This window comes from Calypte anna, chromosome 2, assembly GCF_003957555.1.
Source record: "Calypte anna isolate BGI_N300 chromosome 2, bCalAnn1_v1.p, whole genome shotgun sequence".
Classification (NCBI taxonomy): Eukaryota; Metazoa; Chordata; class Aves; order Apodiformes; family Trochilidae; genus Calypte; species Calypte anna.
In genome coordinates this window covers 74587637-74611614 of record NC_044245.1, presented here as the reverse complement: position 1 = coordinate 74611614, position 23978 = coordinate 74587637, and the positions used below count along the sequence as shown (strand labels likewise).

The 23978-nt window shown below is 36.9% G+C and overlaps 1 protein-coding gene across 2 annotated transcripts in view; it reads right to left on the bottom strand.

Moving 5' to 3' along the window:
* The window catches only part of CDH12 (cadherin 12), a 142343-nt gene that overhangs the window by 44694 nt on the left and 73671 nt on the right, over positions 1-23978 (bottom strand). For both annotated transcript variants that reach the window (XM_008490509.2, XM_030444861.1), the window contains 2 exons: positions 15981-16148; positions 603-790 (listed from right to left, as the gene is read on the bottom strand). In XM_008490509.2, the coding sequence (XP_008488731.1) occupies positions 603-790; positions 15981-16148 (356 nt within the window). The remainder of the gene's footprint in view (positions 1-602; positions 791-15980; positions 16149-23978) is intronic.

The window sequence follows — 23978 nt, the reverse complement described above, 5'->3', positions numbered from 1 at the left end:
TGAGTGCTTTAGTCACTACAGCCCATATACTGCTCGTGTTTTCCATTCTCAAAATCCATTGATTCAGTGATCTTTAAATTATTCTAGAACACTAAAGAAATACCAACAGCTGAGATGCAGTGTGCTCCCTTACATGAACATCATATAGACAGATATCTGGGACATTATTAGGGCACTGGAAATAGGATGTGTCATTTTGCAAGCATTTGTGAATCCTCTACCCTGAGTGGAGTACTCACAGTACTGCACAACAGTGTCATAATAAAAATAACATAAAATGAAAATTTTCAAACTCTAATGCTTACAAGAGAAAGTGAAGTATATTTCCTCAAACATAAAGTATAGCTCTTTTATACCATGCCGTGAACTGTAGCATTTTTCATATGGTCTTACATGAAAAATTTTCCATAGACGAGAAATTATACTTTTCAAACATAGAGTTATTTTTCTGCTGCTAAAATGTACGTTATTTGTGAAAAGCCATACCTAATAAAGGTACAAACTACTGTGTGTTACTTGTCAAATATAATTGCATAACGTTTAATTCTTTTACCAGGTTTCTCACTTGAGTCGTAGATATGTACACCCCACATATCACCTACCTTTTTCAGTTTGATGACTCCTTCCTGGGTGTTCTCATCTGTTGTGATGTCAAACAAGTTTCCTCCATCTCCTGGAACTATGTTGTACTCAATTTCTGCATTTTTCCCAAAATCAGGGTCCACAGCTCTGATTCTTCCGATAGCAGAACCAATGTGAGATGTTTCAGGTACTTTTAAATGGAAGATACCTGTGACAAAGTAGTAAACTGTAATTCTTGGGATTTCTTGATTATTAAAATAATATGTCTGATTAAAATTAAGCTTTTGCAAAATAAATAGACTTAAATGCTCCAAGTAAAATTATGAGATAAATAATCCAGAGACTTAAAAAAAGATGTGCACATTTTGCCCACTGAACAAGTTAATTTCCCTTAGTTTCCAGATTTGGTCCAAATATAACTATAAGAAGTTTAGCATCTCTATCTCTTGAGCTATCTGTCTATATTTCTATCTTTAATTTAGCTATATCGTTGACTCTTTTGAGTTAAGCTCTACACAGCATGTTTTTTAACATTTTCCTCCGTTTAGTTTTTAGTCTTTGAGTTTTTATTTCACTTTCGAAAATATATCCATGGAATTTTCAGTATTATAAAGGGAAAATTTAGTGGAAAAAGAATTTCTACTCATTTCTGTGTTTAGTGTTCAGTGTCATAATCACATGTACAACTTGTGAAAGGGAAGATACAAAAAGCATTTTTTTACACGTTAACCACCAGAGGGTACTCTTACCAAAAGTTCAGCAATAAACAAAACTTAGCTCTGCACACTTCTATTTTCTATTTTATTAACTATTAATGGTAATAAAAGTTGAAAACAATATGATGTAAATTACACACTTCAAAAATAATCGTTACTACCAATATGCAAGGATGGAAAGGTTTCATTCAGGGAAAGAGTTGTGCTGAAAAAAATGCTAGATATAGTTGTTAAAATATCTACAAGAAAAGATCCGATGTATTGTATGTCAGCCTTGATTTTACCACCACCAGTAGAAGCAGGCCTCAGCTTATCACATCCTGCCCTGGCTTAGCACATTGCTGCTGAAGAGCCTGCCTCTCCTGTCAGGTTATGCCTCTGGCTGGGGTTGTCACCTTTCCCATCTGCCATGACCTGAATTTCCAGTGGGCAGAAGTAGTTCTTGCCTTTCCCCATGCAGAAGCATTAGCAGTGCTGCCAAAACTGCTAGTGGCTTTTGGAGATGATTTCAGCAGGTCCAGGACGTTTGATTTGCTTCATCCTGGCTATCAACAAAACTAGCATTTGCACGTCCCAAAATTTTGTTTTCCTGGGTCCTTCTCCAATAGCTGCTCACAGAGCAGCCTCTTTGGTTCAGTAAAACATCTACCATGGTTTCCCTGTTCCTCTAGATATGAACATGTAGGAGGAAATTTACACCTCTTTTTTTCAGTCATATAGCAGGATAGGCATCTCTGACTAGTAGGAGGTATATTAGGGAAATATCTCAGAGATTTCTGCCTGGTATTGGTTCAGTCACACAAAATAAGACTCTGAGAAGTTGTATATAGTGTAACAGCAGGATAGATGACTTTCGCATCCAGACACTGAATTAAAGAGTTCCCTGTTGTTATTGCCTTACAATGCACGCTGTGTCAGCTTTTTCATCTTTACAATACTTGCAGGTGAGGAAAAAAGTGACATTAGCACTGCTGTGTTAGGAGCAAACCTACTCTTTTGTGAGCAAGTAGTTGGGGCTATGGTACCTATATCATTGTCTTTTTGATCACTTCTGAAAAACTGTTTTGTCTGCTTCCTCCCTTTGGCTCTCGGTACACAAAGTATGTCTGAAGGCAAAACTTGATTTATTCTTTCGAGACAATCTCAGTGAGTAAAGTCTGCTTGTGTCAACATCGACATTTGGACATTGCTATGTGTAGCTTTGTAATATTCATTGATTGAGTTACTAAAGGTTGTGCCATTATCATTTCACTATTTTTTCGGAGGAAACATTAAAGAATCTTTCCTTCTTTTTCTTTGGGAATGCACTAATGCACTAAAACTAAACTTTAAGTTTTCTCCTTCTTCTTCTTGTTTTAACAGTTGTGAAGGAGCACTATGACTTTAAATATTATAAAGACAAGAGTGGCCTCAGCTATTTCTTAGTTGTGCTTCAGTGACTCTCAGTAAAGAGCAAAATTCTTAAATATGATGGAGGAGATCAAAGAAATCCTCCTATTATCTAATGCCACTTACAAATACACATATTCCTGTGTCTCTGCTGTTAAAGTTGTTCAGAATAGGTGGGAAAAAAGAAACCCAAAATTATTTTGCCTACATTTGATACTTACATTATGTTTCCACACACAGTTCTAGCCCAGATATAATTATAATCAATTTTTCCTTCTTTGCCCAGATGATCTGTTCTTAAGAGAACTGAAGAGCACTAAATTCATTTAAAAAATAGTAATTCTACATAAAATATTGTACCTTACTGTAAAATGTATGATACTTAGATGAAGTCAAAGAAACACCACATTTCAGATTGTTTAGGCTTTTATCAGTTATTTTCTATTACTTGGCATTTCATCACTTCCAGAAATTCAACAGTGATAAAGATAGGGTCATTCAGATTAATTTGAAACTCTGAAGTAATCTTCAGCTCTGCCAGAGTCAGATCTCTGATGATGTAGCATGTAATTACACTGCCATCATCCTCCTGTAATAGTATCTTCACAGCATATGGAAGCTGTTAATGGTGCTAATGTGACAACATACTTTCAGAATGAAGTAAGTGAAAACAAATCATGTATATTGTTGCCAGCTCAGGGAAACCTTCAAGAGAATAAAAAGTACAGCATGAGAACTTTCTTTTTCCCCACTCACTCCCCCCCCCTCCATCTCCCTCAGAAAATAGACTTTGTATCAGGGACATTTGAAATTATCAACACTGCACATGAAATGTAATAGAAAGACTGATTTTTATTTTCCTGTTTCTAGAAGAGTTTATTTCTTGCTGTGGACTTCTGTCAGTTTAGCATTATTCAGTTTTTATTGTCCATTTTGCCTGCCTGTACCTCCACTTTCTACTGAGGTATTTTGAAGTAGGCGTGAGTAACAGGCTTTTACTCCCAAAGTTCCTGAAAACCTTGTTTTCTGCATCTTCCAGAAATGATGGAACAAGCAGCTTAGAAAAACTTGTGTAGTACTTGGTTACACTCCTCAAACAGTTCTATCAAATTTTTTAGATTACCTCATATGACTTCTCTGCTTAGAAAAATCTTTTCTTCTACTTGAATAAATCTCTTCTGCGTTTTCTAAGTTGCTGCTGCCTTTTGTGAAGGATGAGTGATATAGGATGCAGCAAAGGAACAAGCCCTTGCTTCCTTCAAACTGCTCTACAAAACTGTTCTCTGTAACTATTTACCTTTTTGCTGATTTTAGTATCTTGTATTTCAAGTAGGTCAGAATATTTTCACATAGAGGAAAATCAGTAGCAATGCATATTACCTGGTCAAGATTTTTCACTTTGTTGTAAATGGAATTTTAAGAAAAAACTTCAATTATATTTTAAAGGTCAAAGTTATGTGCCAGCTGACATGCTTAATTATGCAGCATTTCACACTCAAATTACACTTAAAATTTAACACAGAATACAAAACTAAAGAAAGCTCAGTGATTATGTATCTTACATAAATGTTCAGGTATTCCCTTATAAAACATGTGCAGCCTGTATGTGACTCAAAGTGTGAAACGTCCTCAAAGTTTCAGGTTGAGTGGCATCAGTGGAAATGATAAAAATAAATGAATGATGATGATGTTGAAGCTTTTTGGCTGAAATGATTTATGACTTATTACTCAGCCCCAAAAGCATTCAGAAAACTGAGATGGAGGTGAGGTAACAACTAATGCATGCTGCCTCCAAGGTTCTAAAACAAACATGGTTCCAAAGCACAGAGTGGGAAGGAATCAGAACTGAGTTAGTGACAGGTAATCAGTTGTATTGACTGAAACTCAGCACACAGTTACAGCTCCTTGGCATGATTAGATTAGTTTTAGTTTTTAAGTCTCAAAAATTGTTCTGGGGGGGTGATTTTACTTACAAAGAGGTTTTGTGTTTTGTTTCTCCATACCTGCAGTTTATGTGTACACCATCATTTACCAAAAATGGTAAATCAGTTCTGATAAGAAGAAATGAAAACCATAATTATAACTCATCAGCAAAACAACCATTAAGAAATAACCCAGGTTAGCATCTTAGCTTAACTTAAGCTAATGGATAATGGCCTTCAAAAAGCTATTTGAGCTTTTTTTTCTGAATCTGTTACCATACATGTACTGTGTGCATGCTAGATTATTTTCTCCTGTGGCTTCTTTGTTGACATTTTTTCATTTCTCATTGATAGATGCCAAAGTATTTCATTGCAGTTAATAACTATAATAGGAATCTTATAAGCAACAACATTGAAATAAAATAATTTCTTTCTTTTAATCTAAATCTTTATTCTTTTTCTCAGAAAAAAACCCAAACAAACAAGCAAAAAACCCCACCACCCCAAACAAAATAATACAAAACGCAAAAACAGAAAAACACACAAAAAAACCAAAACAGAACAAAACAAAAAAACCCACCAACCTAAGAGATTATGCATATTGTAATATTCTTGGTAACTTACATTACCAAGGCATTTCAGTTTTTATCCTGGCCAGGTTATAAGGACATAGATATTTTTTTCTGTTTATGAAGAATCTAAAGATAACAGTACATTTTTACTTGCTGGTGTTTTAACAATACTGCAATAGGCAAAATAAAGGATACTGTAAATTCAAGCATACACTCAGTATACTAAACCTTTTGCTTCAGCTACATTTAGCACAGCAGAGAGAGACATTCCTGCCTCTCCCATCTGCAACACAGTGCCCTGCAGGGGGCTCAGACCTTGCCTGGGGAAGAGAAATGCCCAGCTCTGTCACCACATGCCCTGAGGCAGGTCACACATAACCTGGCATGGACTGCTGGAACTTCAGCTGGGTGGATCCCATCTGGCCCCAGAGACTTGTGAGTTTCCAGGTGCTGTAGGAGGTTATTAACTGCTTCCTCCTGGATTATGCGGGGTTGTGATGCTCTTTGTCCTTATCTTCCAGCTCAGATATTTAATCTTTGGAAAAGTCTTTTGTGTTTTGGCACAGTTTTACTAGGAGGGAAATAAAATCCTCACTGCTAGAACTTCCTCACATTTATAACTGGTCTCTAAAACTGAACTCTGACAAAGATGAGGAGACTAAATCAAGTTACTGAGTAACTGCTTTAAACATTCTGTTATTACTGTATGGAAAAGATCCTACTATTATCACTTCTCCTTCCTTATTAGAGTCTTTCTATACAGAAAAGTGGTGGCTAAATAGTCATCTCTGCAAAGTCTGACTTTGCACAATGCATTCATATGTTAAGCTCTGAGGGTTTATGTGGAACCAGTTGTAGATGATCTGTAGCGTTACAGCGTGTAGTGATATGTAGCGTTACATATCACGACCAATAAAGAACTGTTCCACTAATATCCAGTCAACTCTTTATGAAATTATTACTTAAAAAATTAAAAATTGCCTGTAAAAAAGGTCTAAAAGCCACTGAGAAAAAAAAAAAAAAAAAAAAAAAGGAAGCTTGAATCAAATATTTTTATGCAAATTATATAGCTCTTGTAAAGAATTGTCAAGATGTAGCGTGTTTACAGATAAAAGAAAACATTTTTCAGGAGAAAATATCTTTCTTTTTTCAGAATCTCAGGCAGCAGGTAACTGGCATTTATCAGGAAGGTCTGTGGGCAATATTTTGCTGATCCTATAATCACCATGAAATAAATCAATGAACTGATTCCCTCTATAAAATTTAAATTGCGTGATATATGTGAAATGTTAACATGATATAAAGTATATTGCTGGGGATAGGTCACAGAGTTTGTAATGCTCTGCTTAACATCTCTGCTTCTTAAATATCTTGCAGGACCTTTTTCATATTTTCTTTATTACTCTGCCGCAAAATATAATAACACAATTTTTTTACTACAATCCATTCACTCTCAAGAATGCGGTGAAATAATTTATTTTAGGATCTCAGCCAAGTTCTCTAAATCATCGGTATTGGAAGAATAATTTTTCTCTCCATTGACTAAGGAAATTAGGTCCCTTTCTTTAGTCCTCCAAATGACACTTAAGTTGTAAGCCTGAAATCACCCAAACAAAACAAGCTCAAGATCTGTACTACTCAGAAGACTCCCTGTGAAGCTTTGATTTTCACATGCTTATGGGGACTTTTTATGTAAATGGTTATCCCTAAAATAAATAGTACTCTTCTTCACATTTGCACAGTGTGAAGCAAAAGATTATTTTTTAAAGATCAAAAGTAATATAATCAAGTTCATAGTATTTTACTGCTCTTTGTTTTAAGTTTTGGTTTACTGTAGCTTCCTTAAAATACTTGTGACTTAGTACATGTTATAGATAAAAAAATTATTACACAACAGGAAGGCTATTTGGCCTCACATTTTTATTATGATCTCCTTAGCAAAAGTGATGTTTATGTCTTCCAATAAAGTGATTAAAAGTGAAATCTCTACATAAACACTGCTCCTTTTACAATGAAATCCGTAGGTAGTGAGTGCTTATGTAAAAACTTCACTTGGATAGTGAAGACTCATGATCTCAGTATTTCAAAATGTAGAGAGACTCAGAAATAGAAGTGAACAAACCAACAATTATTTTAGCAATATTCTTACGGGAGAGAAAAAAAAAACCACTTGGGGAGGAGAATTAGAAGATGGCCACACAGTAGTTACAAGATGAAAATGAGATTGAGGATGAATTTTTGTCTCTTCTAAGAAAAGGGAGACAAATATGTATATGGATTGTAAGGATAGATGCTGAGGAGGAAAGACAAGGCTAGATAGGACAGGGAGACAGAGATATGTGACAGGGAGAGTAGAGAGGTGTGAGAAGAAACCTGAATGAAAGATGGGTTACCCTAAGTCCTCCTTTGAATCCAGTTAGAGCACCAGTACAACAACTGGTCTACTTGTATTTATTCAGATACTGATTTGACTATTGTTAAACTGGTGTTAAAGCTGTAGTTAAGTGTAGTTAAGTGACTCACTAGGATTAAAATTCAAAATATAATGACCTCTGCATTCCTATAGGTTTCATGATTGGCATACAATGCATGCTCTCGTTTCTAGAGTTTTTGCATTTTGCATGAGTCTTTCATCACTCCTTTAGATTTAGTTTAAAACTAACAGGTGAGTGCAAGTCAGACTTGCTTAAGATTTTTTATTTTGCTTAAGGCTTCGATGTTGTTTACCTTGACTTTAACATGGTATTTGACATAGTTTCCCAAAGCATTCTCCCAGAGAAATTGACTGCTCATGGCTTGGATAGGCATACATTTTTCTGGGTTAAAAACTGATCGAATGGCCAGGCCCAGAGAGTTGTGGTAAATGGAGTTAAATCCAGTTGGTGGCAGTCATAGTAGTGTCTCTTAGGGCTCAGTACTTGGACCACTCCTGTTAAACATCTGTATCAATGATCTGGATGAGGGGATAGAATCCTTAGTAAATTTGCAGAGGATAGTGTTATGGGTGGAAGTGCTGATCTGCCTGAGGGTAGGGAGGTTCTACAGAGGGATCTAGACAGGCTTGATTGATGGGCCAAGACCAATTGCACGAGTTTCAACAAGGCCAGATACCAGGTACAACACTTCGGCCAAAACAGTCACCAGCAGCACTACAGGCTTAGGGCAGAGTGTCTGGAGAGATGCCTAGCAGAGAGGAACCTGGTGGGTGTTGATTAACAGCTGGCTGAACACAAGCCAGCAGTGTTTCCAAGCAGCCAAGAGGGCCAATGGCATCCTGGCCTGAGTAAGGAATAGTGTGGTCAGCAGGACCAGGTAGATCATCTTACCCCTGTACTCAGCACAGGTAAGGCTGCACCTCAAGTACTGCATTCACTTTTGGGCCCCTCACTACAGAAAGGACACTGAGACACCAGAGTGTGTGTCCAAAGCTGAAGAAGGATTTGGAGCACAAGTCTTAAGAGGAGCAGTTGGGAGAGCTAGGTTTGTTTAGCCTAAAGAAGAAAAATCTGAGGGGAGACCTTATCACTCTCTAACTCTAAGTTGTAAAGAGGTTGGGATCAGTCAGTGCAGTGAAGTTACAAGTGGTAGAGTAAGAGGTGATGGCAGATGTTAGGAAGAATTCTTCACTTCACAGATTCACTTCACAGTTCTTCACAAAGCTGTATCAGACAATGCAACAGGCTGCCCAGGGCAGTGGTCATCCCTGGTGGTATTTAAGAGTCATACAGACATTGTGTTTAGGGATATGGCTAACTTAAGGTCTTGTTGGAGTCTATAATCTTGAAGGTCTTTTCTAACCAAGGTAATTCTGAGATTAAAAGATTTAAGCTTAGTTTACAAAATAAAGCTGCAGCTTTTTCCCCTTTATGTCTTATAGCATAGTGGTTAGAAAATTAAAAAAGGTGGAGTAGGCCAGGATTCAACCTTCTCTCCCTTTCAGAATCAAAGCAAGCTCTGACATCTGCCACCTAATCACTTCCTACAGGCTAGTCTGCAATGAATCTGTCCATTTGTCCTGTGTAAGTATCTCTCATTCAGTATAAAATAAGTAATTAGTTGCTTGAACTGAATTAGGGCATCTTACCTGCCAGGCAAATTCTTTAATCAATTAAAGATAGACTCAGTTTCATTCCAAGAGCCAATGAAGACACAAGTGCTACATATGAAGTGCAACTTTCAACGTGTAACAAAAGAAAGCAATACTTCTCTATCTCAGTAACATCCAAGAAGGTTGGTCAGACGTGCTAAAATACTTAATTAGGTACATCGGAGCTCTGAATCTTAATCCTAAATAGGTTTTCTAGGCAACTGTCCATGCAAGGAAGAAATAAATCTTTGGAGTTTGCTTTTTCATCTTGGGATTATTATTTTTTTTGCTTTGTTTTGCTTTGTTTTTGTGTTGTTTTTTTTTTAAACAAAGCCTCTGCTTTTATTATTTTAATTGTTTAGGTTAGTGAACAAAATGTTTTAATCACACAGTCCTGTTCTATAAATGTCTATGTGCTACTGGGTAGAATCTGTGCTGTATACTTCTGAAATCTTTAAAAACAGATACCAGTAGCTGAGCAACTTCTCTCTCATAAGCCCCTTATCTAAAGCAAGGGGTTAAAAGATTTTTCTTTCTGTATCATGTGAATCAGAAGACCTTTAACTTGCATTCTGCATCTGAACCCAATTTTGTAATAAAATCTGGGCAGGACTGATTCAAAGGCACATGAATTGAATTAGCCACATTTACAGTACTGAGTGAACAAAATTGACTGGCTTTTATATACTAGAATCTCTACTAAATAGTGTGTGTGTACTTTCTGTAATGAACAAAGGTTCCCAGAATCAATAAACAAATAACTATGAAAAGTGTTTTCAATCCACAGTGTGTGTGCATAAGTATGTATAGGCAGGTTATTCCACATTCAGCACTTGACTGTCTTTTCTTTCAAAAGATTTTTATATATCTTAATACTTGAAAGAAATCCTATTAAAATATGCTATGAACTAATAAATAATCCCTGAAAATAGATGCTATATAAAGCCTAATAATATGCAAACTCTATTCCTGATATCATAATTGTAACATAGATGATAGATCTATGTAATATATCATCCAAATAATAGTTCATTCAAGTAATTCCTGAAACTGCATCAAATAAATGCGTTGGGGTTTTTTTCTGGTTTCTGATTTATCCATTTTGTAGACTTTTCTATTGAGGACTGTTGTTCCTTCTGCTGTCTCCAGAAGAGGATTTAATACATTCTGTGAAATGCGTTGCACTGGAGCTCTTGAAATCCAAATCCAATTAGCCACAAAGTTCTACAGTATGGACAGATGGATGATGTGCAAAGTCCCAGGAATAATCCTTCAACCTTGCCTGATTTGAGGTGTCACTACCATAAAGACGAATAGTTGCATTTCTTTTTTCCAAGCACAATAGCATTTCTGGAAATTTGCCATGCTCTTTTATGCAAATTAACTTGATGGATTTCACTGGGATGCTTCTAGAATGACCAGTCACAACAAAAACCTGGCCATTGTGATGTCTAGAGTTTGCTCTACAGCCATCTGAACATTTTAAATGTGTTTGCCAAACAGCCCTGAGATAATGGTTTCTGAACAACATAGAGCCTCTTGTTTTTTAAAGCCAAGATGTGAACAAGCAGACAAAAGTCAATATTGGGTCCAAACATTAATTCTTCTTCTGTCAAAACCAGTTTTCAATTATTTCCCTACAATGTTGATTTATGCTGTGAGATGGAAATTATATGATAAAACATAACTTTAGCTAAATAGTTCTTTTGAATAAGAAAAAGGTAAATTAAGGGAGTGTCATTTTAGAAATACACATCTTAAAAATAAGCCCAAATTACTAGGTTGAGGATAGTCTCTCATTTGCTAATATCAGAATAAAAACTGCAGACTTTTAAAAAAATTATCACAACTTTTCTATATAAGGGCTTTATCTTCTAGAAGTATATTTATGTCAGAGTAAAATAAAAAGACATAGCCTGACTAAAATCATTCATATGTGCTTTTATTGCTCAGCATAGAAGGGTTTATTTCTCTAAATTACCTTCACAGTTACTCTGTAACGAGTGAACAAAAGAAAGGGACAGAAAAACTGAAGCACAATAACCTTACAAAATGTGAATCAACCATTTCACTTAATAGGTTTGATTCCATAAAATAGAATTTATGCCAACTAATTACACAGGTTTTGTCATTTAAATGTTGGAGTAAATATAACCTATTCATCCTTTCTTGAAGCTTATTTCAAGAGCTGGAAGCAATCCACAGCTGTCCTTACAGCTAACTCAGTGGTCTAATGTTTGATATATTAAGGGTTAGCCCAGTAGCTTCTAGGAAGGATGTACTGAGCTGTCTTTTTAATTAAGCAGTTATCATGTATATAAGTAGCTGAGAGAAAAAAGCCATCAGTTGCCTTCTGGACCAGGATGCATACCTACAGATAAACAGCTTTTATCCTCTCTTCTTTGTTCAAAGCAATGTTGTAGTACACCAAATTTTCATTTAATTGCTTGAACATGGTTGCTATGATTGGAAAAATAATTTCCCTTTCAGCCTTTGCCTTATTTTTTCTGCTTGTGGCAAAAATCAAACTTTGGTATGAAGCATTTACTTAATACTTATGAAAAAGTTCCGCCTTTAACAATGACACATGCACAGTAATGCAGAAAGTATACTATGGAAGAGTCAGGAAAGAGATTTATAAACCACTTTTAGAAATTAATTTCTACTAATAAAATAATTAAGATTCATTTTTTCCTTCTAGCTATAAAGAACATACTAGTTTTCAGAAGTGTCTCAGCTTCCTGAAATGTGGGCCAATAAATACCTGCAGGTCAAAAAACTCTGACAGAAATATATAATGTTTAGAGGTTTTCCCTTTGTTGGACTCCTCATTACTGTGAGACATGCAAGGTGGGAGTTCCCCACTGAATATGTTCAAAAGCACAAGCTCTAAATAAAAAATTGCATGTTCAGCAGGACAGTCAGTGGGTTTTCATCACTGAATGCTGATATCCCTTCAAAACCTGCCTGTCTCCTTAAAGGACCCTTGATGAGATGAAGGTGCTCCGTGATGCATTTTTTTGGCAAGCTTGTAATGCATTATTTATCAATGTAGCTTCTTCCAAGTATTAATAATATATGTTCTCCCACTTCTGCTGTGAAATATTTTCTTTTTAGCTTAACTGAGTTCAGAAAATAAATTTAAATTTTATTCTGTGATAATTAATAGCTGCTTATTTGATAAGGTAAGCTGTAGCATGACATCTTTGATACAAGCCCTTTGGGAAACTGGTCCTGAATATGCAATGCAGAAACACAGCCTACAGGAGTTAATGTCAAAGGACTTTCAGTCCCTTTTTTTTTCAGTCCGTGCTTGGACTTCTTAGCTTGATTGACCAACAATGAGTAATCCTGGTGCCTGCAACAGTAAGGACTCCTTACGTGTTGTCAGGCCTGAACTTGATATCTACTTAGACAAGATTTTCAATGCTTATTTTACACATAAACTAAAATTCTGCACAAATATCCACTTCCTGGCAGGGATTTACTCTAAATAATTGCAACATTTTCAAACAAAAATCAGAAAAATACATTTGTTATAGTAGTGTCTTTGTGAATTTCAGGCATGCTATACATCATCTCACATATTGTTTAACCAAATTGGACTTGATAAGTATTGGTCAAGGATTATTGCTTTTACTGTTTTGATTATGCAGAAGTCTTTAATCTATGGGACTATAAATATGTTGTCTGGATCACACTAAAAAAAAAAAAAAAAAAAGAAAAAAGAAAAAAGAAAAAGAATATTTCAGGTAACTGAAATTTTCAATATCAGCACAAACACCAATATTACTCTCTTTTGTTTTGTTGCAAGTCACTGCTCTAATTCAGCTTCTGTGACATTTGATATAATAGAAGGAAAAGGTTCTCAACTCTATTAGCATGCAAAGCACAGGACAAGCTTGGTCTCTTGTGATTCTTTTTTTTTGCTCCTGCATAGCAACTATTGGGCAAAAACGTCATCACTATAGTGCATGCATTAAATGAGACCTCAAGGCTATCTTCTTCAAAGACAATGATACATTCCATGATTTCTCTGTGCCATGAACACTAACTGACATTATGGGAGAATCATGTATTTTTTGCAATGCCATAGCAGATGAAGGCATGCAATAAAACAGAAAATTACTAAGGCTCCTAACACCAAAGACAGTAAAATACACAACAGAAAGTAAGACACAGAAAAGAGCACTGGGACCATCAAACTTGTCAATGCACTGCTTTTTTCAGTTTCCAATCAGTTACATTATTTCCTCTTGAATTTGTGCTACTCTTCCAGCAGCAGTGCTTCCAGTGGAAAAGGACAGACTGCAGTGGTGTGTGGTTTAACAAGTCCTGAGAACAAAGACAGTAGGAATGTTGTTTCAAAGAGACTTTCTGGGTGATTTAGTTGTTAACCAGATTTGGAGCATCTCACAAATGCTTTGATAGGTTGCAGGAAACACAAGGAGGCTCCAACGGCTGCAGTCCATGTGAGCTCTAACAAAATAAGGTAAAGCTGGACAGAGGTCATAGAGGTGAAGTTTAAGTTGGAAAGTGAAAGCTGGAGTTAAGAACATGCATAGTAGCACAGTCTGAAAATTGTCTCACTAGTTGTAGTCAGGGAAAGAAAGATGGAAAGGTAGAAATTTAAACACCTGGCTGGGGAAAAAAAAAGTGTAAGGAGAAGGGATTTACATTATTGCAAAGCAGGGGCACTTGCTAAAAAATGGGTGCCAATAGCGAAGATGCAGAATTCATTTTGGCCATACAAAAAATTGGCTTCAGAAAGGTTAAAAAATTTCCTATAACCGTTGTGATTCCAGCTGAAGAATATAGGAAAAATTGCAAGTGTTAGAAAGCACAAGATTTGCAAAAATGCAAATGTACAAGTTCAGATGAAGCACGCAGTCACCAGAATTCTGCATTCTTTAATGAAGAATGCTACAAAAGATGATGGGAGTACAGTAGGAAATGCAGAAATAGTAAGTAACACAAAATTAAACTAGGGTCCAGTAAAAAGGAGAAAGAAAGCCACAATATAAAGCCAAGGGATAAAATGGAAACTAGTACAGTTATGTTTAATGCCTAACACCAAACAAGAATCTCAACATAATAGGCATATTTTGAATCTGTGGGAAAGAAAAAAATCAGTCAGGCAGTGTAGTGCCAAGGAGCAAAATACACAAGAAAGGCAAAGTAGACCTCATCAGTGGAGGAACAGTGATGGTTCTTAAAGGCAATTCTAAGCCAAATAAGACTCATAGAAGAGAACAGTATTAACACTATCTAGTCAGTAAAACTTCTTTAGGTCTAAATTTTACAGCAAGTTTAAAGATTTCAAACACAATATCTGTGCAGGAGCAACAAAAGCCAGAATTACATGATGGCTATAATCAATTAAAAAAAAAAAAAAAAGTGGAAATAAATAAAACTGAGGGACATTACTTTAAAAATCTGAATGGGATAGTGGTGACAGTTAAATTACTGTGAGTAGTGTGGATGTTACCTAGAGACACCATTTTTAAGACCCACAGCAAATGCACAACACCCATTAAAAATCTTGTCAGTAATGGTAAACAACATATCTAATAACAACTTACAAAAAAATGAAGTTGTGTCTCAGGGAGGCAAACAAAACCAACCATAAAATCTATACAACCACAATAAAGAAGCAAACACCCCCCCCTCAGTTTTAATAAATCTCTGTCAAACAAGCTAATAACAATTGTCTTTTAAAGACATCTGGAGGCAGAAGTCTGAGAGAAACTGTGTATAGCCAACCAAAATAGAGGTATAGAAGAAATGCTCAGAGAAAATATGATTGCAAATGTAAATCTTCATTTTTTTTCTTTATGTGGGATCTTTTTCTCAAAATGATTATTCTCACATGCTTGCAAAAAATGCAATACATTTTCATACTGAGGAAAAGAAAAGGAAAACTTTTTTATATGAGAGAAAACTGTGAAGTTTCAGGTGTGGTTTGGTACCTAAGGGGCATTTATAATACATAAAATGGGATTACAATTAATGAGCAATAAAAAGATACAAAGTAAAAAGCTGCCATGATCTTACTGAAGATTCATACAAATATTGTAATATGAATTTGCCTTACTAATAACTTATAGCAGATAACTGTGAATTTTGAAGGTATAAAATAAACAGAACTTCAGTAAATTACAAGAGAGCAGTAAGTGACAAGTTAATCATGAACAAACTATGAACCTCTTCAAATTGCCATGCTTCCAAAATGCCTCATATATGATAATTGATAAAAATTGCTAGGAATTGTCAATGGATTATCACTGTTTTGAAGCTGTGTTTTCAAGAGCAGATATAGTCTGGGCCAAGAAATGTAAAAAGGTCTGTTCCTGATTAACAGTGCTTCAGAGTGAGCCCGTTCTGTCATTGGTACCTGAAATACATAGATTATAGCCTTTTGCACTTTGAAGAGGATAACCCAGTTTCCCTTGAAAAAGGAGTACTTTTAAGGTGTAAAATTTTTAAAATGTAAATGAAATGACTCTCAGGTTGTGGAATGATGATATATTTCCTCTTAAGCGTTCAAAATTCATACTTGCAAATTGAGTTTTGTATTATATAAAAAAACCTTTATATTCTGGATTTCCCCATGATATAGTGTTCTTTCTCAATTCCTTATCTAAAGGATTTTTCCCATGAATACTTTCAGTCATGCTTAGTTGAAAATTAGTGCATTTGGAATACAACATACTCTTAGGAAATCTGGGTGGGTTGTCATTGACATCCGTGAGAGTAATGTTTACAGTAGTAGTACCAGCAAGTCCTCCCAGTTGTCCTCCCATGTCCTTGGCTTGAATTAGAACTTGATATTGTTCTTTCACTTCTCTGTCCATGTTTGGCAAAGCTGTTCTTATTACACCTACAAGGAGAAACAGGAAAGAGAAAGTAAACAAAGGGCTGTGATTCTCTAATATTACCTTTTAATACTGAATCTCTTGGGCAAAGAACAGACCTTTTTCTAAAGGGTTGATAAGAAGGGTGTTCACAGAGAAGCATGAAGACCCCTTGGGCTTTTCAAAAGTGTGCTCATGAGTTACTGAAAGAGAATGGTGGATTTTCACTAAGGATGTGAATGGTGTGAGCATAGATTTGCCACATTAGGACTGAAGAACAATAAATTTTGCAGATTAGGGCGATGTAGAAAGAGGTGGAAACGTATTTCAGACCCCGTATCTTCAGTTATTTCCAACCAGTCACTTACCACTACATTTAAGCTATTGAAAGTCAAGACAACATTCCTTTTATACAAGAGGTCTTTGTTAGAAGACTCCTCTGACTAATAAATTTTTCTTGATATAGCACAGAGATACAGTGAAAACTTTTGGAGTTTTCTTGAAGAAATGTAATTATAATATCATGTTAAGATATTACCAAATTTACTCTTAATCTTCAATGATTTTGTATAGATGACTTCTAAACAGATTCTATAATCTCCCTTCTGACATGTCAAGAATAAATATGGTAAAAGGAAAAATTGTAGAGATAGAAAGGTACTAATGATCATAGGATTAGCTGATGAGGTAGAGACCTATGAGTATTTGAGCACTTAAACCTTTCTTTTGAAGCCAAATGTAGAGGAGAAAATGGATTTCTTTGACAAAATTTTACAAGTTCACATTACATTGCAAAATGCTATATATTAAGCAGTAGTTTTCAGAAAATGTCCAAGTGCAGATTAGTACAGGTAACATGAACAATCAAAAAATAAACCAACTGGAAGCATGCTTTTCCTCCAGTAAATTATTACTGGTTTAGGTAATATTATTTTCTAGTATCATTTAGGTTTACAGTCTTTTCCCCCTGGTGTTATAAATGGTCTACAATGATAAGAAACAAACTTTAAGGGTCATTCTTACCTTCAGAGCAACTTACTGCTGTGCTAACAAGTAAGAATAGAAAATGTTAGCTTACAGTGCTTGTTCAGAGTCTAGAAATAACTTTGACCTAAATCTCTTTCTTCTGAAACCTATTAAAAATACTATTGAACTGAATTGTATAACAATTTCCTTTCTCTTCTCTGGTAACACTGCTGATAACAGTGACAACATTACTAATAGACACTACTTTGTGCCTCCAGCATGGCATATACGGTACTGCATAGATCTAGAATATGACTAGCAAATGCTAAAAATATATTTATATACTTCTGAGCTTTTGAAAACAATTAGTGTTGTTCAATGTTTTGTTTGTTCAAGGCATAAATCTTGAATTGTAAAACTAAAAACTTGTTCATATTCATGTGATATTAAAAAATCATTATTTCATAAATAGGAAGAACATTACTAGGCTTCCTCTTGAATCTCTTAATTCACATTTTTGCATAGTTGCTATGTATTTTTTGCAGTTTTTTACAACATCCTTGTTATCACAGAATCACAGAATGTTTTAGGTTAGATGAGACCTCCAAGATCATCCCATCCAACCTTTGACCAGCACCATAATCTAACTACTAAACCATGTCCCTAAGGACCAGGTCCAAATGCCTTTTAAATACCTCCAGAGATGGTGACTCCACCACTGTCCATGGCAGGACATTCCAATGCCTGACAACCCTCTCAGTAAAAAAATGTTTCCTAACATCCAGTCTAAACCTCCCCTGGCACAGCTTTCATCCATTTCCTCTGGTCCTATCACAGCTCACTAAGGAGCAGAGGCTGTTTCTTTCCTTGCTCCAACCTCCCTTGAGGTGGTTGAAGAGACCTCTAAGGTCTCCTCTCAGCCTCCTCTTCTCCAGTCTAAACACCCCCAGCTCCCTCAGCCATTCCCACAGGACTTGTGCTCCAGGCCCTTCATGAGCTTTGTTGCCCTTCTCTGGACACCCTCCAGCACTTCTGTGTCCCTCCTATAGGGAGGTGCCCAGAACTGAACACAGTACTGAGGATGCAGCCTCACCAGAGCTGATTACAGAGGGATGATCACCTTCCTATTTCTGCTGGCCACAGTGTTCCTAATACAAGCCAGGATGCCATTGGCCTTCTTGGCCACCTGCACACACTGCTGACTCATATTATCTCGACTGTCAACCAACACCCCCAGGTCCGTTTCCAACTTACAGCTCTCTAATCACACTTTCCCAGGTCTGTAGCTTTCCATTGGGTTGTTATGACCCAAGTGCAAGACCTGGCATTTGGCCTTGTTAAACCTCATGCAATTAGCCTGGGCCCATTTGGCCTAACCTGTCCAGGTCCTGCTGTAAGGCATCCCTACTCTGCAGCAGACTTACACACCCACCTAGTTTGGTGTCATCTGCAAATTTACTAAGTGTGCATTCAATCCCCTCATCCAAATCATTAATGAACATACTGAAGAGAAGAGGCCCCAGCACTGAACCCTGGGGTACACCACCCATGAGCAGTCACCAGCCAGATTTGGTTCTATTCACAACTACTCTTTCAGCCCAACCATCTAGCAGTATATTTATACCAGCAGGGTATATTAGCATACCAGCAGGGTATATTTATCCAAGCTAAGTGCCGTAAGTTTCTTAAGAAGAATTCTGTGAGAGACAGTGTCAAAAGCTTTACTAAAGTCCAGATAGACAATGTCCACAGTTCTTCCCTCATCCACTAGATAAGTCATCTTGTTGTAGAAGGAGATCAGGTTAGTCAGACAGGACCTACCTTTCGTAAACCTGTGCTGACTGGGCCTGATCACCTGGCTGTCTTGTATGTACCCTGTGATGGTACTCAAGATGACTGCTCCATAACCTTCCCTGGCACCGAGGTCAAAATGAGAGGTCTGTCACTCCCTGGATCTTCCTTTCAGCCCTTCTTGTAGATAGGCATCACATTTGCTAGTTTCCAACCTACTGGGACCTCCCCAGTTCACCAGGACTGTTGATAAATAATGGAGAGTGGCTTGGTGAGCACTTCTACCACCTCCTTTAGTACCCTCAGGTGGATCCCATCCTGTCCCATAGGCTTGTGCACATCCATGTGGCACAACAGGGCACTGATCGTTTCTTCACAGGGGGCTTCATTCTGCTCCCCATCTTGGACTTCCAATGTATGCTAATTCTAAGAAGAAAAGAGCTATGGGAATTACAAACTCCCCTAGATATAATGGCTGAACAAAATAGCAGTAAGTATAAAAAACTGAAAACATATAGATAGTACATTGTGAATAGGAGATGCAGTTCATCTGACCACTATATTTGTACAATTGAGTGGCTTTCTCAGTCAGAAATACTCCAGAAAATCTTCAGAAAATGAAAAATTTGCTATCATAAATTCATTAGTAGATTTCCCAAACATTTGTTTATTCCTGTCTGGAACTATAAAATCATTCTATATATTTAAAAAAAAAAATCAATGAGAATAATTTTCATGTCTAACAGTTAATTTTTTCTCTTCTACCTGCACTATATCAAAAGTGTAGGGGAAAAACAACAACAAAAAAAAACCTGACAAAAAAGTGCTATATCTACCAATAAATACCAGTTCGTATGGACAAAAGTGATTTAAAGTTGCTTAATCAGAAAAATAAAAAAAGGAGTTTAAAAAATTCACAGGAAAGGACTACAGATTTTGCTATTACAGATTCAGCTTCTTATAGAATATTCAAACTATAAATCAAAGGCTCATTATAATGTAGAGACATTACATGCACAAAATGGTGTTCTGAGTGTTTTTAAGTCCTTCTACCTTAAGATTTTACAATAAAGATCATTCAGTTCCAGAACTGAGTAACTTTAAGTTTCTTTTTTTCTTTGCAAATGTCATCAATTTCAAATGTGCAGAAAAGTAGTCTCAGTAAGGCTGCTGAAAATGAAAATAGTATATATGAGACCTGCACCAGAAGATAGACTCTGAAAAATTATTGAGCCATAATTCAACAGGAGATGATCCACTTATGTGGAAGAGAAAATCCAGGTTCTGCAAAAAAATCTCCGGGATAAACATCAATGTCAACACTCCTGCTGACACCAATTTGGGTGTCAAGAATATAACTGAGGTTGGAATACCAACTACAATACTTAGTTTAAATAAAAAACTAGAGATATCTCACCATAAATAGGAAAACTGACCTCATAAACACATCAGAAAATTGTGTGGAAATATGTTTGTCAAAAGGACATTTTAGTAACAGAATAGAACATGAAGAGAAAAGATAAGGGAGGCTATCCATCTTAAGAGAAGTCTTCTGTGTTAAAAAAACCCTCGCATTAAAATCAGAAGAGCAATTTCATAGCAGCAAAAAGCAAACTCCACGTGTAAGATTTGAGGCCTTAAAATATTCCAGTCCAACAGCTTCTTTCTGGCAGGGACTGTAATGCATTTTACCTTCCTGCAAAAGCAGGAATATTTTACTTAATTCAAGCAAAGCACTGCAAAAACTTCAGTAAGTAAAGGAGTGAAGGGGCAGTGGTGACCTTCAGACCCATGAAGGTTAAAAAATATTAAACGGTAGTAAATTTATGTCAGAATAAATATGGTTTGAGAAAGAATTATGTGCAAAGTCATGTTCCTGATACACACAATCCTTATTTCATATATAAGGTTATGGTCAGCAGTTTCATTGTTACTGCTTAACGATGAGATCTGGGGGTAGTAATAGAAATTTCCACAAGTATATCATCTTTTGTGTGGTAAAAACAAAAAAGTAAACAGAATGTTTAGAACTGTGAAAAAAAATATTACAATTGAACCATTTTATACATCTGTATATGTACAGCTTCTTGAATATTGTGTGCACTTTCTTATCTCAAGAAGGAAGAGAAGGATGATCACTCTTATGGAATGACATCTGTTTAAAGAAGACTTCAATCTAGAAAAGAGACAACTGTGTGACTATATGGGGAATATAAATCCATGGAGAACTAATAAATAGGAAATAACTGCTTGCTGTGGAATTTCTAGTCACTGGATGTGCAGATACTGTGCTCCTGGACAAATCAACTCTTTTGGGAAGTGAACAAATTATGGAGGAGAAATTCTTTCAGAATTTTAATTACATGGACACTAATTATCACCCAGAAGCTTCATAAGAACAAGCTGTTGAAGACTGGAAAGAACATTCAGGGGTTCATCATTAAACACTTTTTCTGTCCTTCACCAGAGCTGAGTAGGTCACTGCTTCTGGAAATATGATACAGGGCAGCGTGGACCTTTGGCATGGATGTTCTTAAGCTCTTTAAATAACTACAGAGGAATGTTTCAAAATTGTCACTAGAATGCAAGAGATAGCAAAAAAAGCCAACAGCAACCCAGAAAATGCTTGTCCATCTGACAGCAATTCTGAGTTTGTCTGTCATTCTGTACTGAAATGGATTTCTTCCCCTTTTTCCTGACAAAACCACTATGAAAGAAGTCTTGAGGTAAAACTGTGCAGTGAAAAGCTACTGTATCACCTCCTCAGTTACAAAATAAGGTATTGGAAATGCCAGAAGATCTATAGTGCTACCCAAGATTTCTAGATTTTAGATCAAAGCACTTAGCAGCATCCTGTGCATTATTATTTACATACGGTTATCTACAGTCATTGCTAGAATCACAGGTAACTCTCATACTTTGACCTTTCTAATCTAAGACAAGCTCACAGAAGCATGATACTGTATGCTTTTTTTCTGGTATAGGAATAACTTTCTGAAGATACTAATAGACAAATATGGAAACACTGGGTTTGTATGATGTTCCTGGGCTAGTAGGGTGCAGGCCCACAACTATGGTCCACTCAGCACTCACTAATATTTCATGCTGAGTAATAGATAAGACCATACAATACAATCCTGTATTCATGCCATCCTGAGTTTGTGTGTTCCTGCCTCCAGCTCCCAACTGATGGTGACTCTAGGAAGCCAGCCTAGGACTCTTCCAGGACTGCACTGCAGCCTTAATGGTGATGTGAGTATTACTGGGGGAAAGGGGAGAAGAACATGGTTTTGGTTTTGTGTATATTTTAATATATTTAATGGTCTTTCTTTTTTATCATTACTGTATCATTAAAGCTGTGCAGTTTATTTTCCAACCTATGTTGGAAATGTACTACTAAATGTACTACTACTAAAATGTACTGAGTTCTGTCCAGGTGTAGATGAGAGTGAGTTGAGAGTTTGTGGATGTGAATTTGGGGTCAGGCTGGCATGGGTGATACTGTTGCGAGTGTCTATTACAGGCCACCTGATTGGGGCAAGGCAGTAGATGGGGCCTTCTACAGGCCGTTGAAGGCAGCCTCACAACTGCAGGCCCTGATTCTCATGGGGGATTTTAACTACCCAGATATTTGCTGGAAGGTCTGCTCAGCCAGACATTCACAGTTCAGGAGATTTCTCCAGTGCATTGATGATAACTTTTCTATGTAAATAGTGGATTAGCCAAGTAGGAGAGGAGTGTGGTTGGGTATTAAACTTGGCAACAAGGAGGGTCTGATTGAAGCAGTGAAGGTTGAGGGCAACTTTGGTTGCAGTAGGTTCAGGGTGGCTTTGGTTGCAGTGACCAAGTGGAGTGACCAAATGATGAGAGAGTTCAGAATCTTGTGCAGTAGGACAGAATACCAAGCAGGGTCATGATCCTGGACTTTAAAAGGACCAACTTTGGCCTTTTCAAGCAATTGCTACAGGAAATCCCATGGGACAGGATACTAGAAGGTAAAGCGGCCCAAGACAGTTGGGACCATTCCATCCAATCACAAGATCAGAGCATCCCTACAGGTAGGAAATCAAGAAAAGGAGCCTGGAGACCTACATGGTTAAAGAGGGAACTGCTGGGCAAACTCAAGTGGAAGAAGAAAGTCTACAGATCATGGAAGGAGGTGCTGGCCACTTGGGAGGAATATGAAACTGTTGTCAGTGGATGCAGGGAGACAACCAGGAAAGCTAAGGCCTCCTTGGAAATAAGCCTTGCAAGAGAAGGCAAGGACAGCAGAAAGAGCTTCTTCAAACTAACATTAGAGGCAATACAGGCCCACAGAAGAATGAGGTGGGTGCCCTGGTGACAGAGAATACGAAGAAGGCAGAGTTACTGAATGCCTTCTTTGTCTCTGTCTATACTGCTGGAGAACTTTCCTCAGGAGCCCCAGACCCCTGGAGCCCCAGCAGAAGTCAGGATAAAGGGAGCAGTTTGTCTTGGTTGATGAGGACTGAGCTAGGGATCATTTGAACAATCTGGACATCCATGAACCTTTGGATCCTGATTGGATGCACATGCAGGTGCTGAGGGAGCTGTAAGAAGTCATTGTGAGATTAATTTCCACTAACTTTGGTAAGTTGTGGGGAACTGGAGAGGTGTCTGAGGGCTGTAGGAAAGCAAATGTCACTGAAGCCTTCAAAAAGGGTAAGAAAGAGGACCTTGGCAACTATAGACCTTCAACTGCAACTATAGAGCTTCACCTCCATCCCTGGAAAGGTTATGGAACAAGTTATCCTCAGTGCTATCTCTAGGCATATGAAGGACAAGAGGGTCATTAGGAACACTCAATATGCTTTTACCAAGGGGAAGTCATGCTTAACCAAGCTGATAACCTTTTATGAGGATGTAAAAAGATGGTTAGATGATGGTAATGTAGTGGATGCAATTTATCTACATTTCATTAAAACATTTGACACTGTCTCCAACAGCATCCTCACCACTAAACTGTGGAAATGTGGTCTGGATGACTGGGTAGTGAGGTGGATTATGAACTGACTAAAGGAAAGAAGTCAAAGAGTTGTTATCAATGGGACAGAGTCCAGTTGGAGGCCTATATCTAGAGG